The following is a 24,277-nucleotide window of genomic DNA, read 5'->3' as shown; positions in this document are numbered from 1 at the left end:
CTTGTTTCCCTTTATCCCCCTCCCACCACTGTCCTGTTCAAGCAGTGTCCCCGGAGGACACCATAAATGCCTTAAACCAGCCAGACAAGCAGGTCCAAATACTGTCCTGCCCTTGCTCTTGTGGGGAGCTTAGACTCAGCACTGGACCCCACCCCTGTGTTTGAGGCTCACTCACGCACGGCCGTGCCTCACTTACCATCACCCACGAGTCCTCCATGAACGTGTTGGTGGAGGAGGGTGGACCTGAGTGCACATCCAGCAGCAGGTGGTTGAACTTCACTCTGTGGGATGGCAGGGGGAAGGGGAGACACTCATCAACAAGGACGGCCACTGCTTCCTGGAGGGGATACTGATGGCTGCCGGAAACCACAGGCCACAGCATCACACAGCCTCCTTACCACCCTTTCCCCTCAGGTCCACTGCATGGTGGGAGACCCCGGGAGGGCAGGGGAGGAGCACCTAAAGGGAGAGCTGCAGGAGCAGCAGGGGGTGTCAGGAAGAAGGGGTGCTCCTGCAGATCAGGAGGGGATTTGGGAAGAGACCCTGGGTTTGGAAGGAAAGAGATGTTCAGGAATTACCAAGAGCAATGGTGGGGATGTAGGTCGTGGGACACTCAGCTAACTGAACTGTGCAAGTGGATTGAACAGTGTCCACCAATGACCTCACATTGCTGTAAGGGGGGTTTTCAGATGCAGCGACTCTAGCAGCTCAAGGTGTCATCACCTGAGACCAGCGTCAGCCCGACGACCGCGTCCGTGCAAGAGGACAGGCCCTCAGCCCAACGACCGTGTCCGTGCAAGAGGACAGGCCAGCCCTCGGCCCGACGACCGAGTCTGTGCAAGAAGACAGGCCTTCGGCCTGACTACCACGTCCATACAAGAGGACAGGCCTTTAGCCCAATGACCGCATCCGTGCAAGAAGACAGGCCCTTAGCCCAATGGCCGCGTCCATGCAAGAGGACAGGTCAGCCCTCGGCCCGACAACCATGTCCGTGCAAGAGGACAGGCCCTAGCCCGACGACTGCGTCCATGCAAGAGGACAGGTAGGCCCTCAGCGGGATGACCACTTCCATGCCAGAAGACAGTCAGGCCCTTGGCCTGACGACCGCATCCGTGCAAGAGGACAGGCAGGCCCTCCTGGTTCGTTAATTTTCAATCATTCTTGCCAGAAAGGGGCAAAATGGGAAAACTGAAGAGACAAAGGGAAAACAGCATCAGGTTCGAGCCAAGGAGAGAAGCCAAGTGCAGGTCCTATGACTGGGGACATGTCGAGGTGAGTCCGGCTCCAGCCTCCAGAGCAGTGAGACGGTACATTTCTATTTTTTAAGCCACCTGTTTTGTGGTCCTTTGTCAGGGCAGCCCTGGCAGACCGAGACCCTCACCCTAACGTGAGCATATTTCTCATTTCTCCATGTTCTGAGGTGACTTTCCACGCTGGTACAGTTTCAAAGTGGAGACCAAGTGCACGTTTTAAAATGTGTGCTTACCCTGGGTTGTGACCTTCATAATGGGCCACTTTCTGCTTCTGTGACTTTGCAGGGGTGCACTTTGGGTGCGTGTGTGCCTGCAGGGCTGTCCTCTGTGTGACTCCTCCATGAGCAGGCATGTCCTCTGTGTGACTCCTCCATGAGCAAGCATGGCTCAGGAGCGACGGGAAACTAGGTATTATCAGAGGTCATAAAAAGGAGGCTGGGACCCGCTCCCCACACGTTCTCCGACTGACACACCGAATAAATGAGCGCTGACGCTGGTGTGCTAGTTCAGATGCAAGTTGTCCACAGGGAGAGAATTACTGCATTTCCCCAAGCACGTGGAGCGCAAAAGGTCCCTGCGTAGCTGTACGTGGTACTGTTACGTTAAGCAGAGCTATTTCCTACTGTGTTGTCACATTATTTAAAAATATCCCATCAGAGATGAGTCACTTTCCAAAGCAATTTGACTTAAGATCGCGTAGCCATTTTCATTCAGAGAGAACAAGTCCAACAAGCTTACAACCTACCTGTGTGAGGGTGATTTCAGGTCACCTGTGGCTGCCTGTGGGGGTAAAGGAAAAAGAAGAAGAAATTGTTGGTACTGAGGCTATTCGTAGGAAATCAAGTCCGTCATTAGTTTCAGGTGCGTGTGGCTCAGAGACTTCCCAGGAAGGGGTCTCTGTGTCAGAGGTTAAGAATACATTGAAGATTTTAAGAAACTGTCAAACTACTTTCCACAGTGGTATCACTGTAAACCCCCGACGACTTTGCACACCTAGCTACGGGCCTCCGGTTCCTCTGTGTCTCCCGCTCCTGGTGCTGGTACCCTTTCTCAGGGAGCCGTTCCAACTGTCTTACCGTGGCTTTAGTTGCACTTTCCTAGTGGTGAATGATGTTGAACATCTTGTCAGGTGATTATCTGCCACCCATATATCCTATTTGGTAAAGTTTATTAGAATCTTTTCCCCATTTTAAAAATGGGGCCGTTTTTCCCTATTAAGTGTTGAGAGTTGTTTATTTATTCTGGATTTAAGTATAGGGTTTGCAAATATTTATTCCAACCTGTGACTTACATTTTTATTTTTGCAGTGGTGAATTCTGAACAGGAAATGCTTTCTTTTATAAAAAAGTCAAAATTTCCACTTTCTTCATAGTGGTTTTGGTGCCCATATTAAAGAAAACTTTGTCTACCTCAAGATCACAAAGGTTTTCTTCTGTTTTCTTCCTAAAGTGTTATAGGTTAGCCCCTAAATTCAGAACTGTGGTTGATTTTGAGTTATTTTTGTGTGTATGGTGAGAAGCAGCTATTAAGCTCTTCCCCGCCCTCTTTTTTTACATATGGTCATCCAATTGTTCTGGCACAGCTTATTAAAGATACTCTCATCTCTCCCTGTTTAATTATCCTGGCACCTCTGTTTAACACCCACTGATCAGGTTTTATTTCTGGACTTTCTATTCTGTTCCCTTGACCTGCATGTCTACCCTCACTGGGCACACCACCCTCATGGCTCACACTGTCCTGACTACTGTAGCTTGATAGTTCATTTTTAAGTCAGATTGAGTAAGTCCTCCAATTTGCTGCTTCTTTTTCTAAATTCTTTTGGTCACTCTACGTCCTTTGGATTTCTGTATCTATTTTAGGGTTGGCTTGCTATTTCCTTAAAGAAAAAAGCTTGTTGGAAACTCAATAGGGCTCGTGGTAATTATGTAGATCAATTTTGGGGGGAGTTTTCTATCATGACAATATTTTGCGTTCCAGTCCACAAATATTCTAAATCTTTCCGTTTATTTGGATTGTGTTCAGTTTCTCTCATCGATAGTTTGTAGCTTTAAGTATACACATTTGGTGCTTGTTTTATTTTATTTTATTATTTTCAATGCTATTACAGATGGAATGGTTTTCTTAATATCATTTTGAGATTTTTCATTGTTAGTATACAGAAATATAATGGGGGTTATTATATTCATTTTGTATTCTACCACCTTGCTGAGCTATCTTATTATTTCTACTATATTTTTTGCAGATTTGTTAGAAGCATGTTTCCTGCAAATAAAATCAGGTTCATTTTCAAATCTATATGTCTTTGTATTTCTTGCTGTATTACACTGGCTGGAACTTTAGTAAAATGTCAAATAGAAGTTTGAGGTGGACATTCTTGCCTCAGTCTCAATCTGTGAAGAGCAGACATAAACAGACACACAGACACACACCCCTTACTCCACGTCTGTGTCCTATAGTTATTCGGTAACACTTTTTTAAGAATGGACAATTTCAAACACCCAGAAAAGTGGAAAGGATTGTACAAGAATGCCCAAACACTCAACTTCTAGGTTCTATCATCATTAAAATTTTGCTGTGAATATTTCTTTTTAACCATGTGACTATCCATCCATCATTTTATTTTCTGGTGCTTTTCAAAGCCAGCAGGACACAGACATCAATACCCTTCATTAAAGCACACGGATGCCACTTCAGTCTTCGCACACCCAGATTGCATTGGATTTATCTCTTTCTCCCCCCTTACACACACACACACACACACACACACACACACACACTATAAGCCCTACAGTTAAGGATATTTTCTGTCAGTTTTTCTTCTCTTCTCCCTCCACCTTTGTTCCCATACGAGTAGCATGCCTGGGTACTAAGTAAATGCTTCAAACCAGTCAAACAAGCAATCCCAAGCGTTTTCTGTCCTCATTCCGGGGGCAGCCTGAGACCTTTCACATGCCCAGCGGCTCTCACCTGCAGCGGGGAGCTCTCCTCACACGTGGTGATGGTGGAACGCAGACCCGGGCGCCTCAGCTGCGGCGGGGCCTCCTTGCGCTGCTCTCTACAGGGATGGGGCAAAAGGGAGGACAGACTTCCATGAGCAAAGAAGGGCCTTGCTTTGTGTAGTGAGCTCAGAGAGCACCGCTGACGGCTGCAAAGCTCCATGCACTGGCCGCCATCGTGACCTGCTCATCTGCAGAGCCTCAGAGCCAGGAGCTCCTGGGAGGCCGTCCGTGTGCCCTCGGGTTGGCTGCACAACGGAGGACACGGCGCAGGAGCACCATCCATAAAGGTCTATGACTGCTTGCCGGTGGGAGGCCACAGGGGCGCTTCTTCCTGCTGCGGCACCCCCACGCTGGGCCACTGCGTTCTTGAGTCTGTGGGTGCAGCAGGGCTCAGTTACAAATGGACAAAGTGACCTGCCTTGGAGACCATGGCATTGTCACTTTGTGCTCATTCCTTGCAGCAACTGTAGGAAACTGAGGACTGTCCTTGATTACCCAAGTAGGTCCAATGCAATCACACGAATCCTTAAAAACTGAGAAATGAGGAAAAGGAGGAAGTCCGAGAGATCTAAAATATGAAGAGACTAGACCCACCATTACCAACTTAGAGATGGAAGGGCCACATAGCAAGAGTGGGAAAGCAACAGCTGCACTGGCATTCTCTATCTGCCCCGAAGCAGACTCTTCCCCATAACCTCCAGAAGGGAGGGCTGACCTGGTGAGCCGTGACTGTTGCCTTGGGAGGCACCAATCAGGGACCCAGCTGAGCTTGCCAGGCACATGACCCACAAGCGCTTTCAGACGAGTCTTAGTTCAAGCCACTACATTTGTGGGAATTTGCCAGATAGCAATAAAAAATTAATACAAGCCACTTGATGGACATTAGCTGAGCAGAACACTTGTAGAATTAGGCAAGAAGTATCTTCACACGTGTGATCCTACTTTTGCAGCAGATTAATGGTCCAGAGGAAATACTCCCAATAAATTGGTCTGATACCTACTAATAGAGAGAAGCACCTTAGAGAGTGCTACACTAAGTTCTCCCCTAAAATATACCAGTGATTTACATCATGGAACTCCACAGGCACTTACTGAGTGGATTTTTCTTTTGGGGGGATTGACAGAGTGCCACGTGATTTAAAGATACTCTTTGATCTCTTGGAGCTGACATTCTGACAGTGGGCTTTGCCTAACATGTAAGTTACACGTGGGTGTACAGGTCAAACTAGGGACACTTCTGCAGGAAAGAGAGGCCACTGGGACAGATGGCCCAGCGCATTGAGAGGGCTTGTCTCTCAACACAATCGACCTTTCAATACAAAGGTTAGCAGCTCCCTTTCCAGTTGGAGAAGGGAACACTATAGTGATTGAAAATAAGAAATAACATTCCAGAAATGAGGAATATGGTCCCTCCCAAAGGTGAAGTAACTTATATTCATAAAAATTATGTTTCTTTTTCTTTTAACTATGTCCACAATGTATGGAATTTTTTAAAGTGTATTTATTTATTTTGACAGAGAGAGGCCTTGGGGAGAAGGGACAGAGAGAGAGGCAGAGAGAGTCCCAAGCAGGCTCACTGCTGCCAGCACAGAGCCCAACGTGGGGCTCAACCCCACAAACCGTGAGATCATGACCTCAGTAGAAACCAAGTGTCCCATGCTTAACCGCCTGAGCCACCCAGTGGCACCACAATATATGGAATTTTTAAAAGGGGCTCTAAAGAGTTGAACAATGTGATTACAATTTTATAAAAACAAAGCATTGTGAGTATAACTCACAAAATAATACTAAAACGGAACTTGGAAGACAGTCCTCGGAGCACCAGCAGTGACTGCAGTGCGTGGGGCGGCCAGAGACTTGAGGTCCCCAGTTCCTGCGCAGTGTCCACACCGACTGCCCAAAAACGGGGTTAGTCTCAGTTGCTTCTAGAGGCGGCTGGCCCCCAGGCTGGACAGGGCGAGGGGCACGTGCTCAGATTGTACCTAAAGGACCGCAGTGTGGCAATGCTTCAAGTGAAACTCCAAACGACCCGGGTTTTCCCAGAAGCATGGCTACCGGGTGTCTAAGGAAACAAATGCAAAAGGAATGAGCGGATTCTTTGGAGGAATTCCCGATCCTCGGTCGAGAACCAGCACCAGCCCTGCGACCTGCCCAGCTCCACCAGAACATGGGAGTCGCCCCCCACCCGTTTCTGCGAGGGCCGAACTTCCGAGAGCACCACAGAACTGGGGCACTTACGGCCCGCTCCCCCAGGGGAGACCGACTTCTGGGGCAGTTTCAGGGCTTGGAGCTGAGACCATGCGGCTCCGCTCGCTCCCGCCTCTAAGGAATGTTTCCTGTAACTCCACTTGGAACTCTGCCTTTCTCAGAACTGCATGAAAACTATTTTAAAAATTATACGGAAACTAAAAACGTGGAGGAATTGTCAACAACTATGAAAACTAAAGAATGCCAAGGGCGTTCCCCTGCTGGACATTCAGGGTGAGGCACGGCCGGAAGAGGGTCTCCTGGGGGAGCCGGGGGCACCAGGTCCTGGGCAAATCCACCTTAGCCCCTGTCTCCGTGAACACACAAATTCAGGACGGCTTGGAAATCAAAATGCAAAGCGAATAAAGCTGGTGAAAACACTAGCAAAGAATGTGGGTATTTGTATAACCTTGGAGTAACGAAGACTTTTTAAAGCAAGACTATTGAGAGCATATAGTATTTGTCAGACAGATAAAACAACTCTAGTAAGCTTACACACTTACCTACGAGCAGACGGACTCAGGTCATCTGCTTGCTGTGAGCAATAAAAATTCATAACGTGAAAAAGTTGTTGACACTGGGCTTAGTCTTATACACGATTCAAGTCAGTTATTAGTTAATTTTGAGTAATGGTGCCTCAGAGTCCCTGGGTCCTAGGAAAGGATCTCACTGGGGGATAGCACCCCTGTCACATGAAGAATACCTGTGTCTTCACTTCTAATAGTTAAGAAACTGGAAGTGGGATTGCTGACTTCAACGCTGACTATACATTTCACTTTTTAAGAAAACACCAAACTGCTGATCAAAGTGATATAATTTGGTATCTGCACTAGTAACGTAGGAGCCTTTCGATCTACAGCTTCACCAACGCTTTTTATTATTGGTTCTTTTGATTATAGCCAGTCTACTGGGTGTGTAATGGTATCTTACTGTGGTTTTGTGTTTTCTTAATGGTAAGTGATGTCGATGTGCTTATCTGCCACCGTGGATCCTCCTTGGTGAACAGTTGGTTCAAATCTTTTGCGCATTTAAAAAGTTAAAACACTGGGTCATTTTTCTTATAATTAAATTTTGAATTCTTTATATATTCTGGGCACAAGTATATGATTTGCAAATATTTCTGCCTTTGGCTTATGTTTTCATTTTCTTAGTGGTGCTCGTTTGAAAAGCAAATGTTTTTAATTTTGATGAGAAACAGCTGCGTTAATATATGGGCCTAAAAGGAGTCAGCCCTGCTGGCTTGATTCTGTGGACAGTGAACGTACAAATGATATAACACACATGCACACCACACACCAAACACACATGTACTGCGCTGCACACACACACATACACTGCATCACACACACCACGTACACATGCACACATACACATGCACTGCATCACACACATGTACTCAGTCACACACACACGCACCGTATCTCACACTAAACACACACACACACACACACACACACAACCACACACACATGCACTGCATCACATACTATGCACACATAACCACACACGTGCATCACATTATACACATCATGCACTCACACGTGCAAACATGCAGTGCATCTCACACCAAACACACGCACACACACACACTGCATCACACACACCACATACACATACACACATACACCTGCACTGCATCACACAACGTGCACACACACACACACACACACATGGAATCAGAGAATTGTGCCAACACAGAAGCAAAGGACTGTGAGAAGTTCCAGCTGCAAGGTGACACTGGGCGCTGCCCCAGGCCTGGATAGTGCAGATGGTGAAGCAGAGGGGCACCCGATACCTGTGGCATGCTTATTTTGAAGGACAGCTCTTTCCTCCCTGCTGGAACTTTTGGAATATTTTGATAGCGGTTCTGTGTCACATACTCATATGTGCTCAACTTCTTGAACACTAGAGAGGAGAAAGGCGGAAACAGGCAGTTACAGTTACGCAAGCGGGCAGAGTGGCCCACCGGCCACAACCCGGTCTTCCAGGGCTTCCCCCCCAGGGTGCCGGGAGCTGCCTCCTAACCTGGGGCACTGGGGGGCTGCTGCATGGCCACCCCGGGGCCCACCTGGCCTGTGGGAGGCAAGCAGTAGCTCGTCACAGCCCCAAGGCTGCTGGCGCCCCGTCCCAGGAACAGCTACCCTGCAGCCTTCCAGGCCCACAAAGCCAGTGTGGACCCGGATGCTGGCTCCGGCACTGTGGCAGAAGCACCCCAGGTCACTGAAAGGACATCTGAGACCCGGGTCTGTCAACAGACAGCACCGTCCACGAAACGGGTTCTGTGCCTGCTTCAGCAGACGCACCAATCCTCCCACTTCTCTCCCTAAAACCAACAAACACGAGGACAGATGGCTTCTAATTATTTCTGGAAAGGGATAAGGGCCACCCACAGAAGCCTAATTGCAGCTGGAAGGGCAGACGGAAGGTGGGCTGCCCCCCACACCCGCGTGGAGCCCGTTCCCTTCCCTGGGTGGTTTGTACAAGGGCATCTGTCTGTGTTTGCTTTGGCTTCCTGATGAACTACACCTGGCTCTTACTGGTTCTCCCACCTCCCCCAGAACCTGTGTGAGGGCATAATTTGCATCTGGCCACATGCTCGCAAAAACACTAGTTCTCTGGCAGGGATTGCAGGGATGGCTGCCATCACCATCAGGTGGCAAGTACACACTGTGTGTTCCCCAGAGCTCACACTCGTCCTGAGTTTTGAGTAGACACCTTCATCTGACAGTAACGAGAGGAGATGTGGCTGGGGAGGGAGGCCAGAGTGCGGTGTGCACTGAATGAGTGTCTGCCGTGTCCCCTCCTGCGACACTAGGCATCAACACAGCAGCCCGGGGCCCCTGGTCTTTGGGATGCTCTGTCCCCCGCTTGTGTGGAGGCGGCTTTCCCCACACCCCTGCTGCTGGTACCAGACATCTGTGCATCTTCCTGGGAGGTCTTGCCCTCACCAATGCTGCACTCCACTCGTGCTGCAGTGTCAGGATGTCCTTCCCCCAAACTTCAAAGAGGCATCCAGCTGCCCACAGCTTCTGACAGGCCCCCCAGCAGCCCCTACCCCCCACCTCAGGGTGTTTGTGTCACGCCATCCCTTGGAGAGTGGGTGGCCCCAGCGCCTTGCACAAGAGGTGAGGGGCGTCACTTCCATGACTGGGCTACAAAAGGCCGGCTGCCCCTTCATGCTGGGGTGTCCTGGTGGGAGGAGGCACCAGCCAACAACTCACGGGGAACTGAGGCCAGGAACTGGCCTGCCAACACCCTGGTGTTGAACCTAAACGTGGGTCCCAGTCGGATGAGACCACAGCCCTTCCTCACACCTGGCGGAAGCCTTGTGGCCGAGCAGGGCCAGTGGACCCAGCTAAGCTATGCTGAACCCATGACCCACAGAGACTGCAAGGTGATAACTCTGTTACTTCAAGCAGGGTAAGTTTATTATAACAATAGCTAATATCCCAACTACTTCTGGAAGTCTGTGCTTTGCTGTCCAAATACCCTGTAAACAGCACCTTGAGCCATAAGCTCCGTGTGCATCTCCCTCCCCTACCCCCACAGTGAGTGTGGCACCACCACCCTCCCTGTTGCTTGGGTTGGGGCCCTCTGGTCCCTGTGCCTGGATCTCCCATTGGCCATCTGTCCCGTGGACCTGTTCTCCAGTCTCACATCTGTCTGTCCTGAGTGGCCGCAGTGGACTTCTGGACCTGCCCAGCTTGCCACCTGCTGGCTGTACTGTATGCTGCAGCTGGGGCACTGTCCCCAAATTCACCCTTGTCCCCATTGGCCAGTGAGTGGAAGCTTTAGGATAAGGGCCTGGGCTGACCCACCTCTGGCTCCGGGTGCTGATTCCGGCCCTGGCTCTGCTGAGGACACTCCCTGTGCCAGACCCGCTCTGGCAGCCACATAGGGCCCCCGCTGCCACCTTCTCCCTTGCAGAAGCCACAGAGAGAATTCATGCCCTCCCCTGGGCCACTGCGTGGTGGGGCCTGCTGCACGCAGTGCCGCGTGGACTCCAGGAAACGGCCAGTGTCCCTGCAGCAAGCTGGGTCAGCAGATACCCTGTCGCTGGCTCACTATTTTTCATTGTTAGGACTTGGTGCTTCTCTAAATCCCCTGTTCTTTTTTTAATGGTGCCTGTTCCTGCCTCGCATGTTCTGCTCCCTTATCTAACTTACTCCTAGTCCCTCTCGTGTCCTCTGCAGGCCTCAGAGCAGAATGAGCCCTGCTGTCCCTCTAGGGGTGTCTCTTCCTGTCATTTGTCTGATGTGCTCGTTTCTAGCAGGGGCCGGCAGACCTTGTCTTGGGCCACGTGGGAACGCAAGGGACAAAGACTGGAGTGGGGGTCAGGACACATACTTAAGAAGAGGTGGAAGATGAACAGGTATCCAGGCAGCAGGAAGCTGAGGGCAGACAGCAGCAGGACGAACACCCCAATGCCCAGGACCACCAGGGCCTTCGTCTTTACAGGGAAAAAAGGAAGGAACAGCAGCCAAGTGTCCTTGGAGACACCTGCGGAGGCAAGGGAGACATGCATGCATCCAGCACCTGGGGCATGGCCAGCCCCTCCTTGGGAGGTGGGGGAGGGTGAGCAGCCCAAGGAAGCCCCTCCCCCACCCCAGTGTGTGCCCTACCTCACCCAGGTGCCCTTGCAGCCCCCTGACTGAGGTGGGTGTCACAGCCCCACTTTACGGGTCTGGAAGGTGAGGCTGGGAGAGGATAACTAAGGGTCCGGGTTGCAGAGCCTGACCCCCTGCCTGGCTGAACCCCCACCCTGTCCCAAGGGCCATGCCACTGTGCCAGGCCCTCCCCGTTCTCAGTCAGCCGCCCTCACAGGGAACTGCAAGGCAGCAGCCAGCGCCTTGGGACATTTCCAGGACTTGGTCATCTGGGCCCCAAGGGCTGTTGACACTTCCAAACTTCGGTGTGAGGAAAGCACTGAGGAATCTGCAGGCAGGCCCATGGAAATGGAATCCAGCTGAAATGCTCTCATCCCACCACAGAGTCTGGGAGGTACTGATTCCAGTCCTTTACGTGGCATGGAAAGTGGCTGCCAGGCCTGCTGTGTGCCTTGGGGGCTGCAGCACAGTGTGCATGAGGCTGGATGTACCATGGGGTGGCTGGCCACATGCTTGTCCCCTTAGCCGGTGATGTCTTGATGAATTCCCACCAATGAGACCAAAGTGCCCCAGGGAACTGGCGGGTAAGCAGCCCCATGGAATCTTCTGGAACAGCAAACCCAGGAGATTGCCTCAGTCATCAGGCATTCATGTGCAGCACATCCACGATGGTTCTGGAGCGAGCAAGTTCCCAGAGAGAAGCACCTTCGGAGACCAGGCTGCCCTCTGTTCTGCCAGCGCGTGGCAGCGAGGGCCCAGCCGACGCCCACATTGGAAGGAAGTAAGGACACGTGCTATGGAACTCGGGTGCGCTGAGGCTGCTGCTTACCATGTGCGAGCCGCATTTCAGAGTGTGTTGGGGCAATGAGAGGCCCCGTGGCCGGGAGGACCTTCGCAGGGAATCCCCAGTGCCCACCGGTGACTGTTCTGAGGCGGCAGTCACCGGCCAGCCCCTCTGTTCAGGCCATGTGTGGGGAATGTCAGGAAGGATGGCAGGTGGAGGCCTCCAGCTGGCTGTGTGCAGAGCGCAGGCGGCTCTTCTGCTGAGCAGGGCCGGGTCTCGCTGAGACTCCCACTGTTCCCTTTTACCATGGAAATATCCAGGATGCACTCCGGAGCAGGTGCAGGTCAGATAGCCCATCCCACCAGGGCTCATCCAGCCCAGGTGCACTGAAGGCCTTGGGATGAAGGTGCACAGGGCATGGTGCCCTTCCAGGAAGAGGGCATGGCCGTGACGTGCTCTGGAGAGAGGCCTGGACCGGGAAAGGAAGCTTTGCTCTGAACCCTGAGGGCTGAGGTCCCCAAACACTCAGGACAGACACATGAGGTGCTCCGCTTGGGGTTCTCCCTGTGTCAGTGTCCAGGGCTGCTGTGACTGATGGCCATAGACCAGGCAGTTTCAACAGCAGAGATGAAGCCCCGAAGTCAGGGTGTTGCAGGGCCCGTCTCCCTCCGAGGCCATGGGGGAGGATCTGTCCTTGGATCTTCCAGCTTCCGGGGCTCCAGGCACCCCTTGGCTTGTGGCCATGTCCCTCCAGTCTCTTATAAGGATGTTTTCACTGGATCCAGGATCCCACACATTGCCAGGTAACCCATGATCATCTCAGGATCCTTAATCACATCTGGGAGGACCCTCTCTCCAAATAAGGTCACGGTCACAGGCCCGGGGTTGCGCAGTGATGGACAGACCTTTGAGGCACATGTGTTCCCAAGGCCAGGTTCCTGGAGCCGCTCAGCAGACACCTACAGCCACACACCACCCAGCACCTTCCCCAGGCAGCCCTGCCCTCCCGCCCCACCCTGCTCCCTGCCAAGACCAACTACTGGGTGATGGGCACGGGGCCCCAAACCTGCCTTCTGGTCCCTGGGGGACTGCTGCCCTCCTGCCCGGCCCCACAGCTCACCCAGCTAGGGGCGGGCCAGACTGACGTCCCCCAGAAGGAGAGCTTTCCCTGAAAGACAGCTGGAGGGAGAGGCTACCACCACGAGTGACCCGAGAGAAAGCAACGCCAGAGAGGGCCCCCCGCCCCGTACCTTCATAGAGCGGATGAGTGCGCAGCACCTCCGGGTTGACTGAGTACTGGATGAAGATGTACAGCAGGATGCTGATCAGGCAGAGCAGGCTGGCCGAGGCGGAGACCAAAGAGCAAAAGAAATACCTGCGGGGGGCAGAGCCAGACTCAGGGCTGGGCAAGGTGCCCCTGACCCCGAACCCAAGGCCCAGGCTTCTTCCTGTCTCCTGGCACCCGAGCTCCCCAAGGGATGCCCTGAGGGCACCTCCAGTTTCTGTGCCCCCCTCCCACCCCCACGCGGCAGTGAGAAGGGCCTGGCCTGGCTCCCAGGTGGGTACACGGAGGCTCCAGGCGGGTCGGGCTGCCCGCAGCTTCCTCCACACGCCGCCACTGCTCACCAGGGCTCTGCCGGGTCGGGATCAGGACCACCACCCCTGCCCCCCATGTTGCACGGGATCCTGGGTGCTGTGCTTCATCCATAAGCATGGAAGCCCAGCAGGTCGGGGAAGCAGGGGTGCTGGGACAGGAGCCTGGCCGGCCAGCGGCCCACAGTGCATCATCTCCACACACCCTCCCGGGGCCTGTGCACACTTCTGTGCACAAGTGACATCTTGTGCTTTGGCATTAGACCAGAATCACTCCTGTCCTCTTGCCTGTGCTCAGGACACAGAGAACAATCTAACCATCAAAAAATTAAATTCTGGTCAGCAATTCTTGGAATAATCTTCTGCAGCAAGGTCTTCCTTTGGGCTTTCTACCGTGGTGATATTTAAGGAAACTGTTTCTTTAGCATTTTCAATCTTCAGCAGTGTCTTTTATCCAGCTGAAATTTATCTGACTCCATTATTCTTTTCCAGAACATCTTGAGGTTTGTTTTTGTTTTTTTAACACATCTTTAGGCAGAGAGCTAAAACGAGAATGTCCTCAAAGGGTCATGTGGATGTGGAGGGCAGCCTGCATTGTGGCCCCTTGTCAAAGGCCCTGGAGGGCACGTGTCCTGTGTGTCCCCGAGGTGCAGGGGGCACAAACCTGGCCCCACACCTGGCTCTGGTTCCCAGGGAGCCTGTGGTGTGCGGTGTAGCTGTTCCAGCCGATGGGCCCACCCCGCAGCAGAAGGCCCTCGGCCATCCGGTGCTGCTGGCACCAGGCCAGAGGCGGCCCTCCCGGCAGGGTGAGGGCCAAAGCCTGTCCAACTGCATGTTCGGGGCCAGAAACGTCGCTGTCGTCTCTGACTCCTGCGTCTGTGGTGCCTCAGCGCCCAGTCCGGGCACTTCCCCTGTGAAGGCACGTCCTCTCAGGAGCTTATCACACTTTGCCAACTGTTTTGGCCAACTCGTCTTGTAAATGTAGGCATTTCCTCTTGCTTTCTCTGCCTGACGGTGGAAGGGACAGGAGGGAGTCTGGGACTCCACGTGGACAGGGGTGGCCATGCCCTCACCAAGACCCCCGCGCACATGGTGCCCTCCCTCACTTCTGCACACACTCCTTGCTGCTGCCACTGCCCAGTGGATAGGAGGGCTCCTGGGGCCCAGCCGTCCCCACCAGGAACTTCTGCAGCCTTTTGTGCCCGGAGGCCACTGTCAGGACCTCGGAACTCCACCCTGTGTGCCCTGTGGGGCCCGGTCAGCTTGGTCCTCCTCAGTGGCAGGGCCACACACCCTCGCCCATCCCAGACAGCCGACCAGACCTCAAGGCGACCAGCCTGTGGCACCAAGACCTTAAGAGGAGCATCTGGGGGAGAGAAGAGAGCCCTGCTACCGTGAGGAGGCAGCCCCCCCACCCCGACTCCAGCTGGCCTGGGGCTCCTCCTCTGTAGTGGAGAGGGCGACATGGGGGCTCCCAGGCCCCCAATTCTCATTTGACTTTTCTAATGATGACGGCTTTGCATTTCCTTCTGCTCAAAGCAGCAACGCTTTTGAAGCCTGAACAAGTGGAGCATTTCTTGACTGGGCTGCACGGAGCATGGCCCTCCTGAACCAGGCTGCCCGGAGCACAGACCACAACGCTCCTGGACCGGGCTGCCCGGAGCACAGACCACGACGCTCCTGGACCAGGCTTCCCAGAGCACAGACCACAACCCTCCTGGACCGGGCTGCCCGGAGCATAACCCTCCTGGACCAGGCTGCATGGAGCACAACCCTCCTGGACCGGGCTGCATGGAGCACAACCCTCCTGGACCGGGCTGCATGGAGCACAACCCTCCTAAACCAGGCTGCCCGTAGCACAGACCACAACGCTCCTGGACTGGGCTGCACAGAGCACAGACCATGACGCTCCATGACCAGGCTGCACGGAGCACACCTGCTATGAGTGGTGGGTGAGCAGTGGAACCCCTTGCAGCGCCATGAGCCGGCGAAGGCCACTCTGAACTAGCTGGGGGAGCCCCTGCGACTTTCTTGGCCACTCACAGCCTGGGCCCTAGCACATGGGGTCCTGGCAAAGCCCGTGCAGGACTGAACACCTGCTCCCAGTGCAGCCTCGACCCACATCCTCTGTGCTCTGATGGCCTCCCAGGAGAAAGCACCCGGGTCCAGGCCAGCGAGCGGGTCAAGGACAAGTCAGCTCAGCCTGAGCCCCTCTGGATGGGGCTGGGCCTCCACATTCGGAAGGGGCTCCAGGCCAACACATTTCAGAGCCAGACAAGGAGAACAGAAAGACGTTAAGGACCGCTGTGCTGGGGACAGCACGTGACTCCCCCCACTGCCTGTGGCCCCCACCCTCTTACCCATGAGGCCCCCAGCCTGCAGGACCCCTCTCTCCAGGCCCCCTCACCCTTCCCCCTGACCAATCCCCCTCCCTCCCCCAGTCCTTTCACCTTCTCCTTCCCTAGCACCCCACCCCTCCCCCCTGCCAAGGACCTCCTCTCTCTCCACCAGGACCTCACCCCTCCCCACTTCGAGGTCCCTCCTCCCTTCCCCACCCCCGGCCCCTGCAATGCCCTTTTCCCTCTTCCCTGCTTGGTCTCCCTCTCCCTCCCCCAGGACTCTGCCCCTCCCTCCCGGACCTCCCCCTCCAGCCCCTCACCTGTAATTCCTGCCCCCTACACAGTTGTTAAGCCATTTGCAATGGTGGTCAAAGTCAGAGACACACTTGTTGCAGGCCCCACAGTGTTTAGCCTTCTGGCTCCTAGCAGGAAGAATTCACATGAGCAGCCCGTTAGCAGCATGTGCGGGAGGAAGACAGGGTCAGAAAGGAGAGACAGGTGGCAGGGAAGACCAGGCCCCAGGCGGGTTATCTTCCCTCAGCCACGCCTGCCACACTGTGCCACCAGCTCCCATCCTGAGCCACAGGCCTCCCTCCCAGGCTGCCTGCTGAGCCCTCAGGGCTCTGACTAGCCCAGGTGGGGTTCCGGTGGGGGGGCTGGGACTCATCTGAGCCCTTAGATGGGTGAGGGGTCCTGCATGTCTCAGGGCCACTGCTGGTCATTCAAGGAAAGCAGCACCGGTCAGCTGCGTGAAAACAGAAAGGCCGGGGCAGGACCTGCCTGTGCACAGCACGGAGAGGGGATGGGTCCACACGGCAGGGGCCGTGCCCTCGGGGCTGCCTGCTCCCACACCCTGGGCACTTACACGGCGACCTCACACAGGTGGCAATATTGGTTCTCGATGACACGTGTGTGTTTTGATGGGTCAAAAGTGGGTATGGGCTCCAAGTATTTCTTGAGCCGTACGTTGGTTTCAGCAGGATCGATGGAAATTCCAAGCAAGTGGACCACGAAGTGGAAACAGAAAAGCCCACCAGTCACCTGGGCGTGAGTGTGTCAAGGAACGTGCAGGCAGGCCTGGTCAACACGGCGAAGGTGCCCGCTCAAACTAGAAGCAGGACCCTGGAGGCGCCTACTTACGGCCTGAGGGTGTGGACCCCGCGCTTCACCAAGGCAGCAAGGGAAGGCCTTCAGGGGCCAGTGGACACCACGCTGGGTGCCGAAGTCGTGAGGGTTCTTTGGGCAGCAGAGATGCTCAGAGCACGTGCGTCGGGGGAACAAGACGGTGTATCATCAAAAAATGAAGGAGGGGAGCAGGGAGGGCTCACACGGCCAGTCTGCACGGTCTGTCTGGGTCCCATCTTGTTGTCTCTCCTCGCCCCTAGGCCCCTCAGGCTCTCTGGCACCCACTCCCGCCGTGGCACCCAGGGTAAAACCAGTCCCCGGGCTCCCACCCTCATCCTCCCCTTCGGGACCAACACACTGTCTGTCCCCTTGGAAACCAAACAGAAGAGGTGGAAGCCGCCTCCCTGTCAGCCCTGCCCTGCTTCCCAGGACCAGTGCTGAATGGGAGGCTTCAGGGTTTACCGGTTGGGTTCCCGGGTGTGGTAGGGGGAAATGACCCAGCCTGGGAGGCGAGGCCATGGGTGCACGGGGTTCTGCCGGGATTTGACAGGGGTGGGGGTTCGGAGCAGGGGGTTGGGGCTACTGCTCAGTCCTGCGGGAAGCCCCTTGGGGGGTCCTCCTCAGACCTGCCAGCAGCCTCTGCTTCCGCCTCTGAACAGCCTGGAGCTGACAGGCGGGGTCCTGCCTCCACAATGCACTAGCCTGAGTGGGAGGCTGCTTCTGGCCCAAATCGCTCATTCCTCCCTCGCCCTCCAGCCTCTAGGCACCACGTGCAGACCCAGGGCTCAGGCTGCCAGATGAAGGCATGGAGGCGATGGGGACCCAGCCCTGCTGGGGGAGGAGGGCAGGAGGAGGGCAGATGAGAATGAGCTGAGGGCCACGAGGATCAGCCCAGGAAGCTGGTGCCCAGGCCAGGGGTGAGTGGAAGGGTGGCTGAGAACCAGCCGGGCCCTGGGGGACCTGCACGGGGGCACGAGACTGACCAGATCCCTCAGTGCCACATAAGGGTTGTGGTGACACCAAGGCCCTTCCTGTGGCCACCGGACCCTGCAGGGCTGGGTAAGGCCTGAGCCTCCCCTGCTCTGCTGTCCCATTCAGGGTATGGGGCCGTGGCCGGGTGGTCAGGGGTCTGGTCAGGCTTTGCCATCACAGCTGGAGACACCAACACAGTGCTGGTATGCCATCTCCCTGCACCTATTCCCTGAAGCCTGAGGCGCTGGCTGGAGGCAAACACTGTTTGTGTGGTTACTGGGGCAGCGGGAGCAGGTCCTGAGCAGAGGGGTCCAGCCCAGGACAAGAGGTGCAACAGGAAGGCCCCTTCCTCTGTCACATCAGAAATAGGCAGGCAAAGTATGGGGGAGGGACTGAGGCGTTGGGGCCCTTGGAGACATTGTAGGGGCAGCGTGGTCTACACCATAGCCTCAAACTGGAGGCAGCAAGGCCCCTGACCTGAGCCTGATTTTCCCCACATGTCCCAACCCTGCAGGTGCCGTGGCCAGGCCACTCCCAGGACGTGTTCCCCAGGAACAGAGGGGCAGCCCCCCGCCATGTGGTAGGCAAGCCCCCTTAAGCACGAACACAGGTTCATGACAGGTTACCCGTGGGAGTGACACGGGTGAGCAAAAGGCCACCGCGTTTTGCCTGGCCGTTCACACCATCAGCCACTTGGCTGAGAAGTGTCAGCAGGTGGGCACCACACCAAAGTTCTGCCCCCACATTCAGATGCCCTGGTTATGGGTGTCTCTCAGGTTGCAGATAATAACAAAAGTAAAAGGGACAGGGTAGGAGGTCTCCAGATGCAGAAGGCCAGGCCCTGCCCTCGAGGCCTCATCCCTTAGAGACAATCTGTGTTTGGTAAACACAGCTCCGCCAGCCCAGGACACATGCCCTCCTGACCTTCCTTTTGGGTCCTTCAGGTTCTGCGGCAGGAAGGGGTGAGGCGCCCCCCAGAGCTCCCACCACCCGCCACCAGCCCTGCAGTCACTGAGGCTAACCTAACCAGGGGTTTTGCCTGGCCATGGCGCAGGCCCTGGGACTAAGACGGGTCACATCAGAGGCCAATCCCTCAGCACAGGGACCCTCTGGGCCCTTCACAGGGGCAGGGCGGTGGGGGAAGCTGGCCTCTGAGGTCAGCAGGGAACCAGGGGTCCGCCTCCTCTGCTTTGTCTTCTGGAGGTGCAACCGAGACCTTGCCTTCCCTCCTGGGGCAGCAGCCCCTGCAGCGCCGAATGATGCTGGCGCCCCCCTCCCCCCCCCCCCCCCCCCGGTGGCCAAGCGCTTCGGAGCCTGGGGGAAAGGAAGCCAGCCAGAACCTGAGACTTGGGGCCAGCCAGGGGCTCCTGGGAGAAAGGGTGTGCAAGTGAGCTTAGGGCGCCCTCTGGGCCCAAAAGCAGGTGAGTTCTCAGAGTGCTCCCTGCATAGAGGACACGAGGCAGCTCGAGAAGGCCCCAGAACAGGCTGAGCCACAGCGAAGGGAGAAGGGAGACAACGGATTAGAACCCAGAACGCAAACAAACCCACGGTCAGGGACGGAGGTTAGGATACAGATAGAGGGGCAGCTGGAGGCTGCAAGGAGGCCAGGAACTGGCCCTCCCCGGAGCTGGCCCCTGCCGACACTGAGGGCTTCTGGTCCCAGAACGAGAGAGGGCTCCCTCTCAGAACTGGGAGATGTTTCGCTGTGGTGTGAGTCCCAGTGAGAGCGCCATTCTGACCAGGAAGTCGTGGGTCGGGCACTGCAGGCCTTTGTGCTGGGACAGAGAGGAGACCCCTTGCCACATGCAAAGCGTGAATTGTGACTGGATTCTGGATTTAAAAAACCCGACAAAGCAGGTTTTGGGGACCAGTGGAGAAATCTACAAGGCTGGCCGACTTCTGCCCATCCTCTTGTGTGTGAAAGACACAAGTTACACGGGGTGATGTGGGGCGTGGGATGTTGGCTTTGGAGGCCCCACCTAGCGTCGCCAACCCTGGGCCACAGGCCTAGAAGTGGGGCAGCTGCATTCAGACACACAGGACCCACATTCCCGGCTCTGTGCCGCTGGATCAGACACCCTGAGGGCCCCACAGGGGGAGGCCGGCCAGATCAGGGGCTGCGTGGCGCTGGGCAGGGGGCAGCAGGCTTGCACATCAGGCCATGGGGGACGCCCAGGCTCACTGGTGGGGTTGGCCAGCGGTGGCCCCCGGAGCACGGATGCGCTGGCAGAACTGAGGTCCGTCACTCACAGAGTGAGGTGTGAGGAGGGGGCTAGGCTGGCGATGCCCGCCTGGCCAGGGGAGGAGCACTCGGCTGCACCTGCCACGCTCCACCACGGGGCCTGCGCGTCAGCCCCAAGTGCGTCCCTGATGCCTGCCTACCTGGCCTGAAGCCTACTCTGGTGACATGTCTGGAACCTCCTTTCAAGGCCACCACGGGGTTCACAGTCCCCACTGTGTGGCTCCTAGCAGCTGGCAGGTTTTCTCTCTGGCCTCGGCCACTCCAGGCCCGGCCAACACCCTCCACCAGACTCACTTGTTGCAAGAAGGGACACGGTTATAATCGGTGTCTTCCTTGCACCCCTGGCGTGGTTCCCCCACCAGCCAGCCTGACCCACCCCACTGCAGACCTGCAGACAAGTGGGGCCCGCATGGGGCACCCCAGACCCTGAGAACGAACGCCATGTGAATCCCTGGGACTCAGCCTTCAGTTTCTGAGCCAGCCCTGTGACCCCTCTGCGACCCTTTCCTGTCGTCCAGGCTGCCTGCCTCACCCCAAAGACCCTGGACCCCAGGCGTGCTCTCCCTGCACTGACAGCAGGCAAGCAGCAGACACTCCTGTGCTTTTAGCCCCAGCCCCAAGCCAGTGAGCCACACAGAGAACAAACGTAAGATTTCAGGCAGCGTGGCCATGGCGGGTGTCTGGGGTAAAGAGGGGGAGTGGGGTCGCAGAACAGGGTGCGGACCCGTGGGTGACTCAGGTGTGGGGGCTGGTAGGCATGGCAGGGCCCCAAGCCAGATCTGGGGCAGGGCCCGCAGGGAGCCTCCCTGGGACAGCAGGCACTGCTCCCACAGTGAAGGATACACCATACATGATCAAGTTCCAGTTAGGTGGCAGCAAGGGGACGAAGATACAGAAGTTGGTGAAGGCCAAGATGAACAGTATGGTCCAGGCCACCACCTGGAAGGTGTGCAGGGGCCACGACCAGCCATTCACTCTGGACCAGCGGCGGGGCGAGGCCGGTTTCCTGCTGGCTTCCCGCAGGGCCCCTTTCTGGCACCAGCTGCACAGATCCATCTGCAAGACAGGTGGAGGGCCACCCCCACCCCCAGGGACACTGAGGAAAAGGTTGCAGGAAAAGCAGACCCTATGACCACGCGACACTTCTGTGTGCTGAAATCCTCAGGAAATCTTCTGCAAGTTTCCCTTGAGGACGATCCTGCTCCAGAACAAAGGCCTGCTGACCAAGGGGCTTCTGGGGTCTCTGGGCACTCTGGGGACACCCAGGTCGAGCTGAGGGGCTGGGAGGGAGCTGTGGCCACTTCTGGCCAGGTGTCAGTCCGTTGGAGAAGGTGAGCCACATCACAGCTGCCCCCGGCAGAGCCGAGGGTCCTGCGGACTTTGCCTCATTAGGGCGGATTTCTGCCACTCTTCTCGGGGTGTGGGGCCAGGCCGGGCTTACCTGATCAGTGAGACCCCTGGGGGACCACAGAGACCATCCCACATGGACGGCGAGGCCAGCACCCCGGGGGTTGGAGCACAGAAAGGCACCCTGTGTTACAAACGACACAATTCCCGCACGAAAACAACATTTGGATGGAAGTACCGGCCAATGGGAAGGATGCTTCTGAAAACCAAACCCCATAAAACGGGGAGCTGGTGGGGCGCCTGGGTGGCGCAGTCGGTTAAGCGTCCGACTTCAGCCAGGTCACGATCTCGCGGTCCGTGAGTTCGAGCCCCGCGTCGGGCTCTGGGCTGATGGCTCGGAGCCTGGAGCCTGTTTCTGATTCTGTGTCTCCCTCTCTCTGTGCCCCTCCCCCGTTCATGCTCTGTCTCTCTCTGTCCCAAAAATAAAAAAAAAAAAAAAAAAAAAAAAAAACAAAAACGTTGAAAACGGGGAGCTGGATTCTAGGGTGTAACCACAGACCTTGGCACAAGGAGGTGAAGCAGGGACGTGGGAGAAATTGGAAGTGCCATGGAGGATGGCAGTGGAGACAGCACTTATCTTGTCGAAGGAACGAGGGGGTGCGGAGAGGACACGAGGGCACAGGGAAGGCACGGGAGGGCACATGTCAGCCCAGGAGCCCGAGGAAGGCAAGGGTGGGCCACATCCTACGGGGCTTCCCAGGACAGAAATGGTATCACTGACATGTGGAAACACTGAGGTTGCAGCTGGCATTGGATTTGGTAAAACTTGAAACAGAGCGAGTTTTCAAGTTCTGAAAGTACTTTGAACCCGAACAGAGACAGCCAAAGTGTCACGGAAACATGGGACCGAGAGTGCACGTGTGGGGGCACCGCAGTAGCACTCCTCAGAGGCCCCCCGAAAGCTTCCCTGCAGCCAATCTCAAAGTGGCACCAAGAGCAACACTCTACGGAGGGTGAGCGCAGCCTTGGTCCCTGGGGCAGGACCACAGCACCATGAGTGTGAGGTCACAACCACGCACACGGCCCAAGCAGCCGCAGCGGGAGGTGCACACTTACCCAGTCACCAGGAGTGGCTGTGGTGGGCACCACCAAAGTCGGGCCCCACAGGATCCATAGTCACGTGGGCTCTGGTGAGCCGGGGGGTCTGGAGAGAACAGCTGCAGGTGGTAGCAGGGGCCTCGCCCCGGACCCCCTGGTGGGGCAGGTGTTCGGCTCCAACACCCCCTTGGATCTTCTGGTTCGGTTTTTCAGTCTCAGAAGATTCCAGCAGTTCTCACCAGGACAAATACACAGTTACCAACAAACGAACGGGCTTCTGACTCCTGCCGAGACCAGACGGCACAGTTAACGTGGGCTCCGTGTATGCACAAGACACCCGTGCGGACACGTCCATCCACGTGCTCACACTCACACACCACACACAGAACACACGTGCACACGCAACACACCTCACATACCACGTACATGACGTACCACACACATACACCATAGAGCGCATATACATGTGGAACACACACCACAGAGACATACACATGCACCACACGTACAGCACACACACAAGACACACACGCAACATAGACACACACCACAAACACACACACACACACACACACACACACAGCATACGCACACAAGATTTCTCGACTCATTTCTCATTCCTCACCTTTCTCGTGCTATTTCCTCGGCCTGGAGCCACGTCGTTCCCCACCTCCTCCGCCGATGGCCATCTCTTGCCTTTGGAGCCTGTGCTGGTGTCACTCCCTAGACGACCTCCTAACCACCCCCCCACCCCCACCAGATCTGAGCCAGGCCCCCGTCTACTCCTTCCACAAATGCCAGGACTGTTCCCCTGGATTCAGCCTGCAGGAAAGGAACCTAACGATCTCCCTCTTGGGCAGACTCGGTGGGACCTGGGTCCCCTCTTAGCCCAAGCTCAGTTCCTGACATTCGTTTTTCGTTACTCCTAAGGGTTTAGTCCAGGTTTTGGTGTGAGATGTGTTGGAGCCGCAATGCTCCCACAAGGCCATCGTCACCTCCACGTCCCCAACACAAACATGGCCGACTCACAGAAGCTTCGAGCAGAGGCTGCTGCACTGGCCCAGTGTGACTGTGGACGGTGACCCTGCCCCCTGCCAGACAGACACCGTCACACCATGCTCTCTGAACAGGGCGTCCTGGGCACACCTGCGTGTTTATGATATCATAGCCTGGCAAACGTGACCTTCTGAAACCTGACACAGGTCCTGACAGCCCCTGAATCATTATTTCATTCTGTGTCCTGCTTGGGGATGCGCACAGGTTGTGCTTCTGAGTTCTCTGGTCACAGTAGAAGCAGGAGACACCTACCTCGCTGGGAGACAGAACCCGCTCCATTTCTTCCTGGTTAACAGTCCAGGCAGGACCGAGGATCCCAGTCTCACTCGGCCCAGGCCTGAGAAACAACAAAGGCCCAGTTGCCGTGGCAATGATGGAGCCCAAGGCGCCTCATAAAGCCAGGGCCGGCCCCACCCTGGGGCCCCCACAGCCAATGGGGGGCAGGGCGGGTCCAGCTACCGACACCCTGTAGAGAAGGCCCGGGGCCCCCACAGCCAGCTGGGGACACCCTGCAGAGAAGGCCCCCGTGGCCAGGGCAGGGCCAACTTCTGGTCTGGGTCATTCCTACATCCAGCCTGACTACCTGGGCTTCCACGTCTTCAACACATACCCCCT

General features: G+C 55.8%; 1 protein-coding gene across 2 annotated transcripts in view; it reads right to left on the bottom strand.

Moving 5' to 3' along the window:
* Positions 1 to 24,001, bottom strand: part of LOC131509699 (palmitoyltransferase ZDHHC11-like) — a 39,979-nt gene extending 15,978 nt beyond the window's left edge. The window contains exons 1-12 of one of the 2 annotated variants that reach the window (XM_058725723.1): positions 23,915 to 24,001; positions 22,625 to 22,890; positions 21,005 to 21,217; positions 16,688 to 16,863; positions 16,143 to 16,244; positions 13,141 to 13,265; positions 10,847 to 10,999; positions 8,295 to 8,404; positions 7,003 to 7,034; positions 4,221 to 4,308; positions 1,999 to 2,033; positions 197 to 281 (exon numbers count right to left, since the gene is read on the bottom strand). In XM_058725723.1, coding sequence (XP_058581706.1) covers positions 197 to 281; positions 1,999 to 2,033; positions 4,221 to 4,308; positions 7,003 to 7,034; positions 8,295 to 8,404; positions 10,847 to 10,999; positions 13,141 to 13,265; positions 16,143 to 16,244; positions 16,688 to 16,863; positions 21,005 to 21,217 — 1,119 coding nt within the window. In that variant the 5' untranslated portion in view covers positions 22,625 to 22,890; positions 23,915 to 24,001. Of the gene's footprint in view, positions 1 to 196; positions 282 to 1,998; positions 2,034 to 4,220; positions 4,309 to 7,002; positions 7,035 to 8,294; positions 8,405 to 10,846; positions 11,000 to 13,140; positions 13,266 to 16,142; positions 16,245 to 16,687; positions 16,864 to 21,004; positions 21,795 to 22,624; positions 22,891 to 23,914 lie in introns of those variants that run through there. The other variant, XM_058725724.1, reaches the window with a different exon arrangement.
* Positions 24,002 to 24,277: the final 276 nt, after the last annotated feature.

This window comes from Neofelis nebulosa, chromosome 4 (assembly GCF_028018385.1).
Source record: "Neofelis nebulosa isolate mNeoNeb1 chromosome 4, mNeoNeb1.pri, whole genome shotgun sequence".
Taxonomy (NCBI): domain Eukaryota; kingdom Metazoa; phylum Chordata; class Mammalia; order Carnivora; family Felidae; genus Neofelis; species Neofelis nebulosa.
The sequence above is the reverse complement of the archived record's forward strand: the minus strand, read 5'-3'. Positions and strand labels throughout refer to the sequence as shown.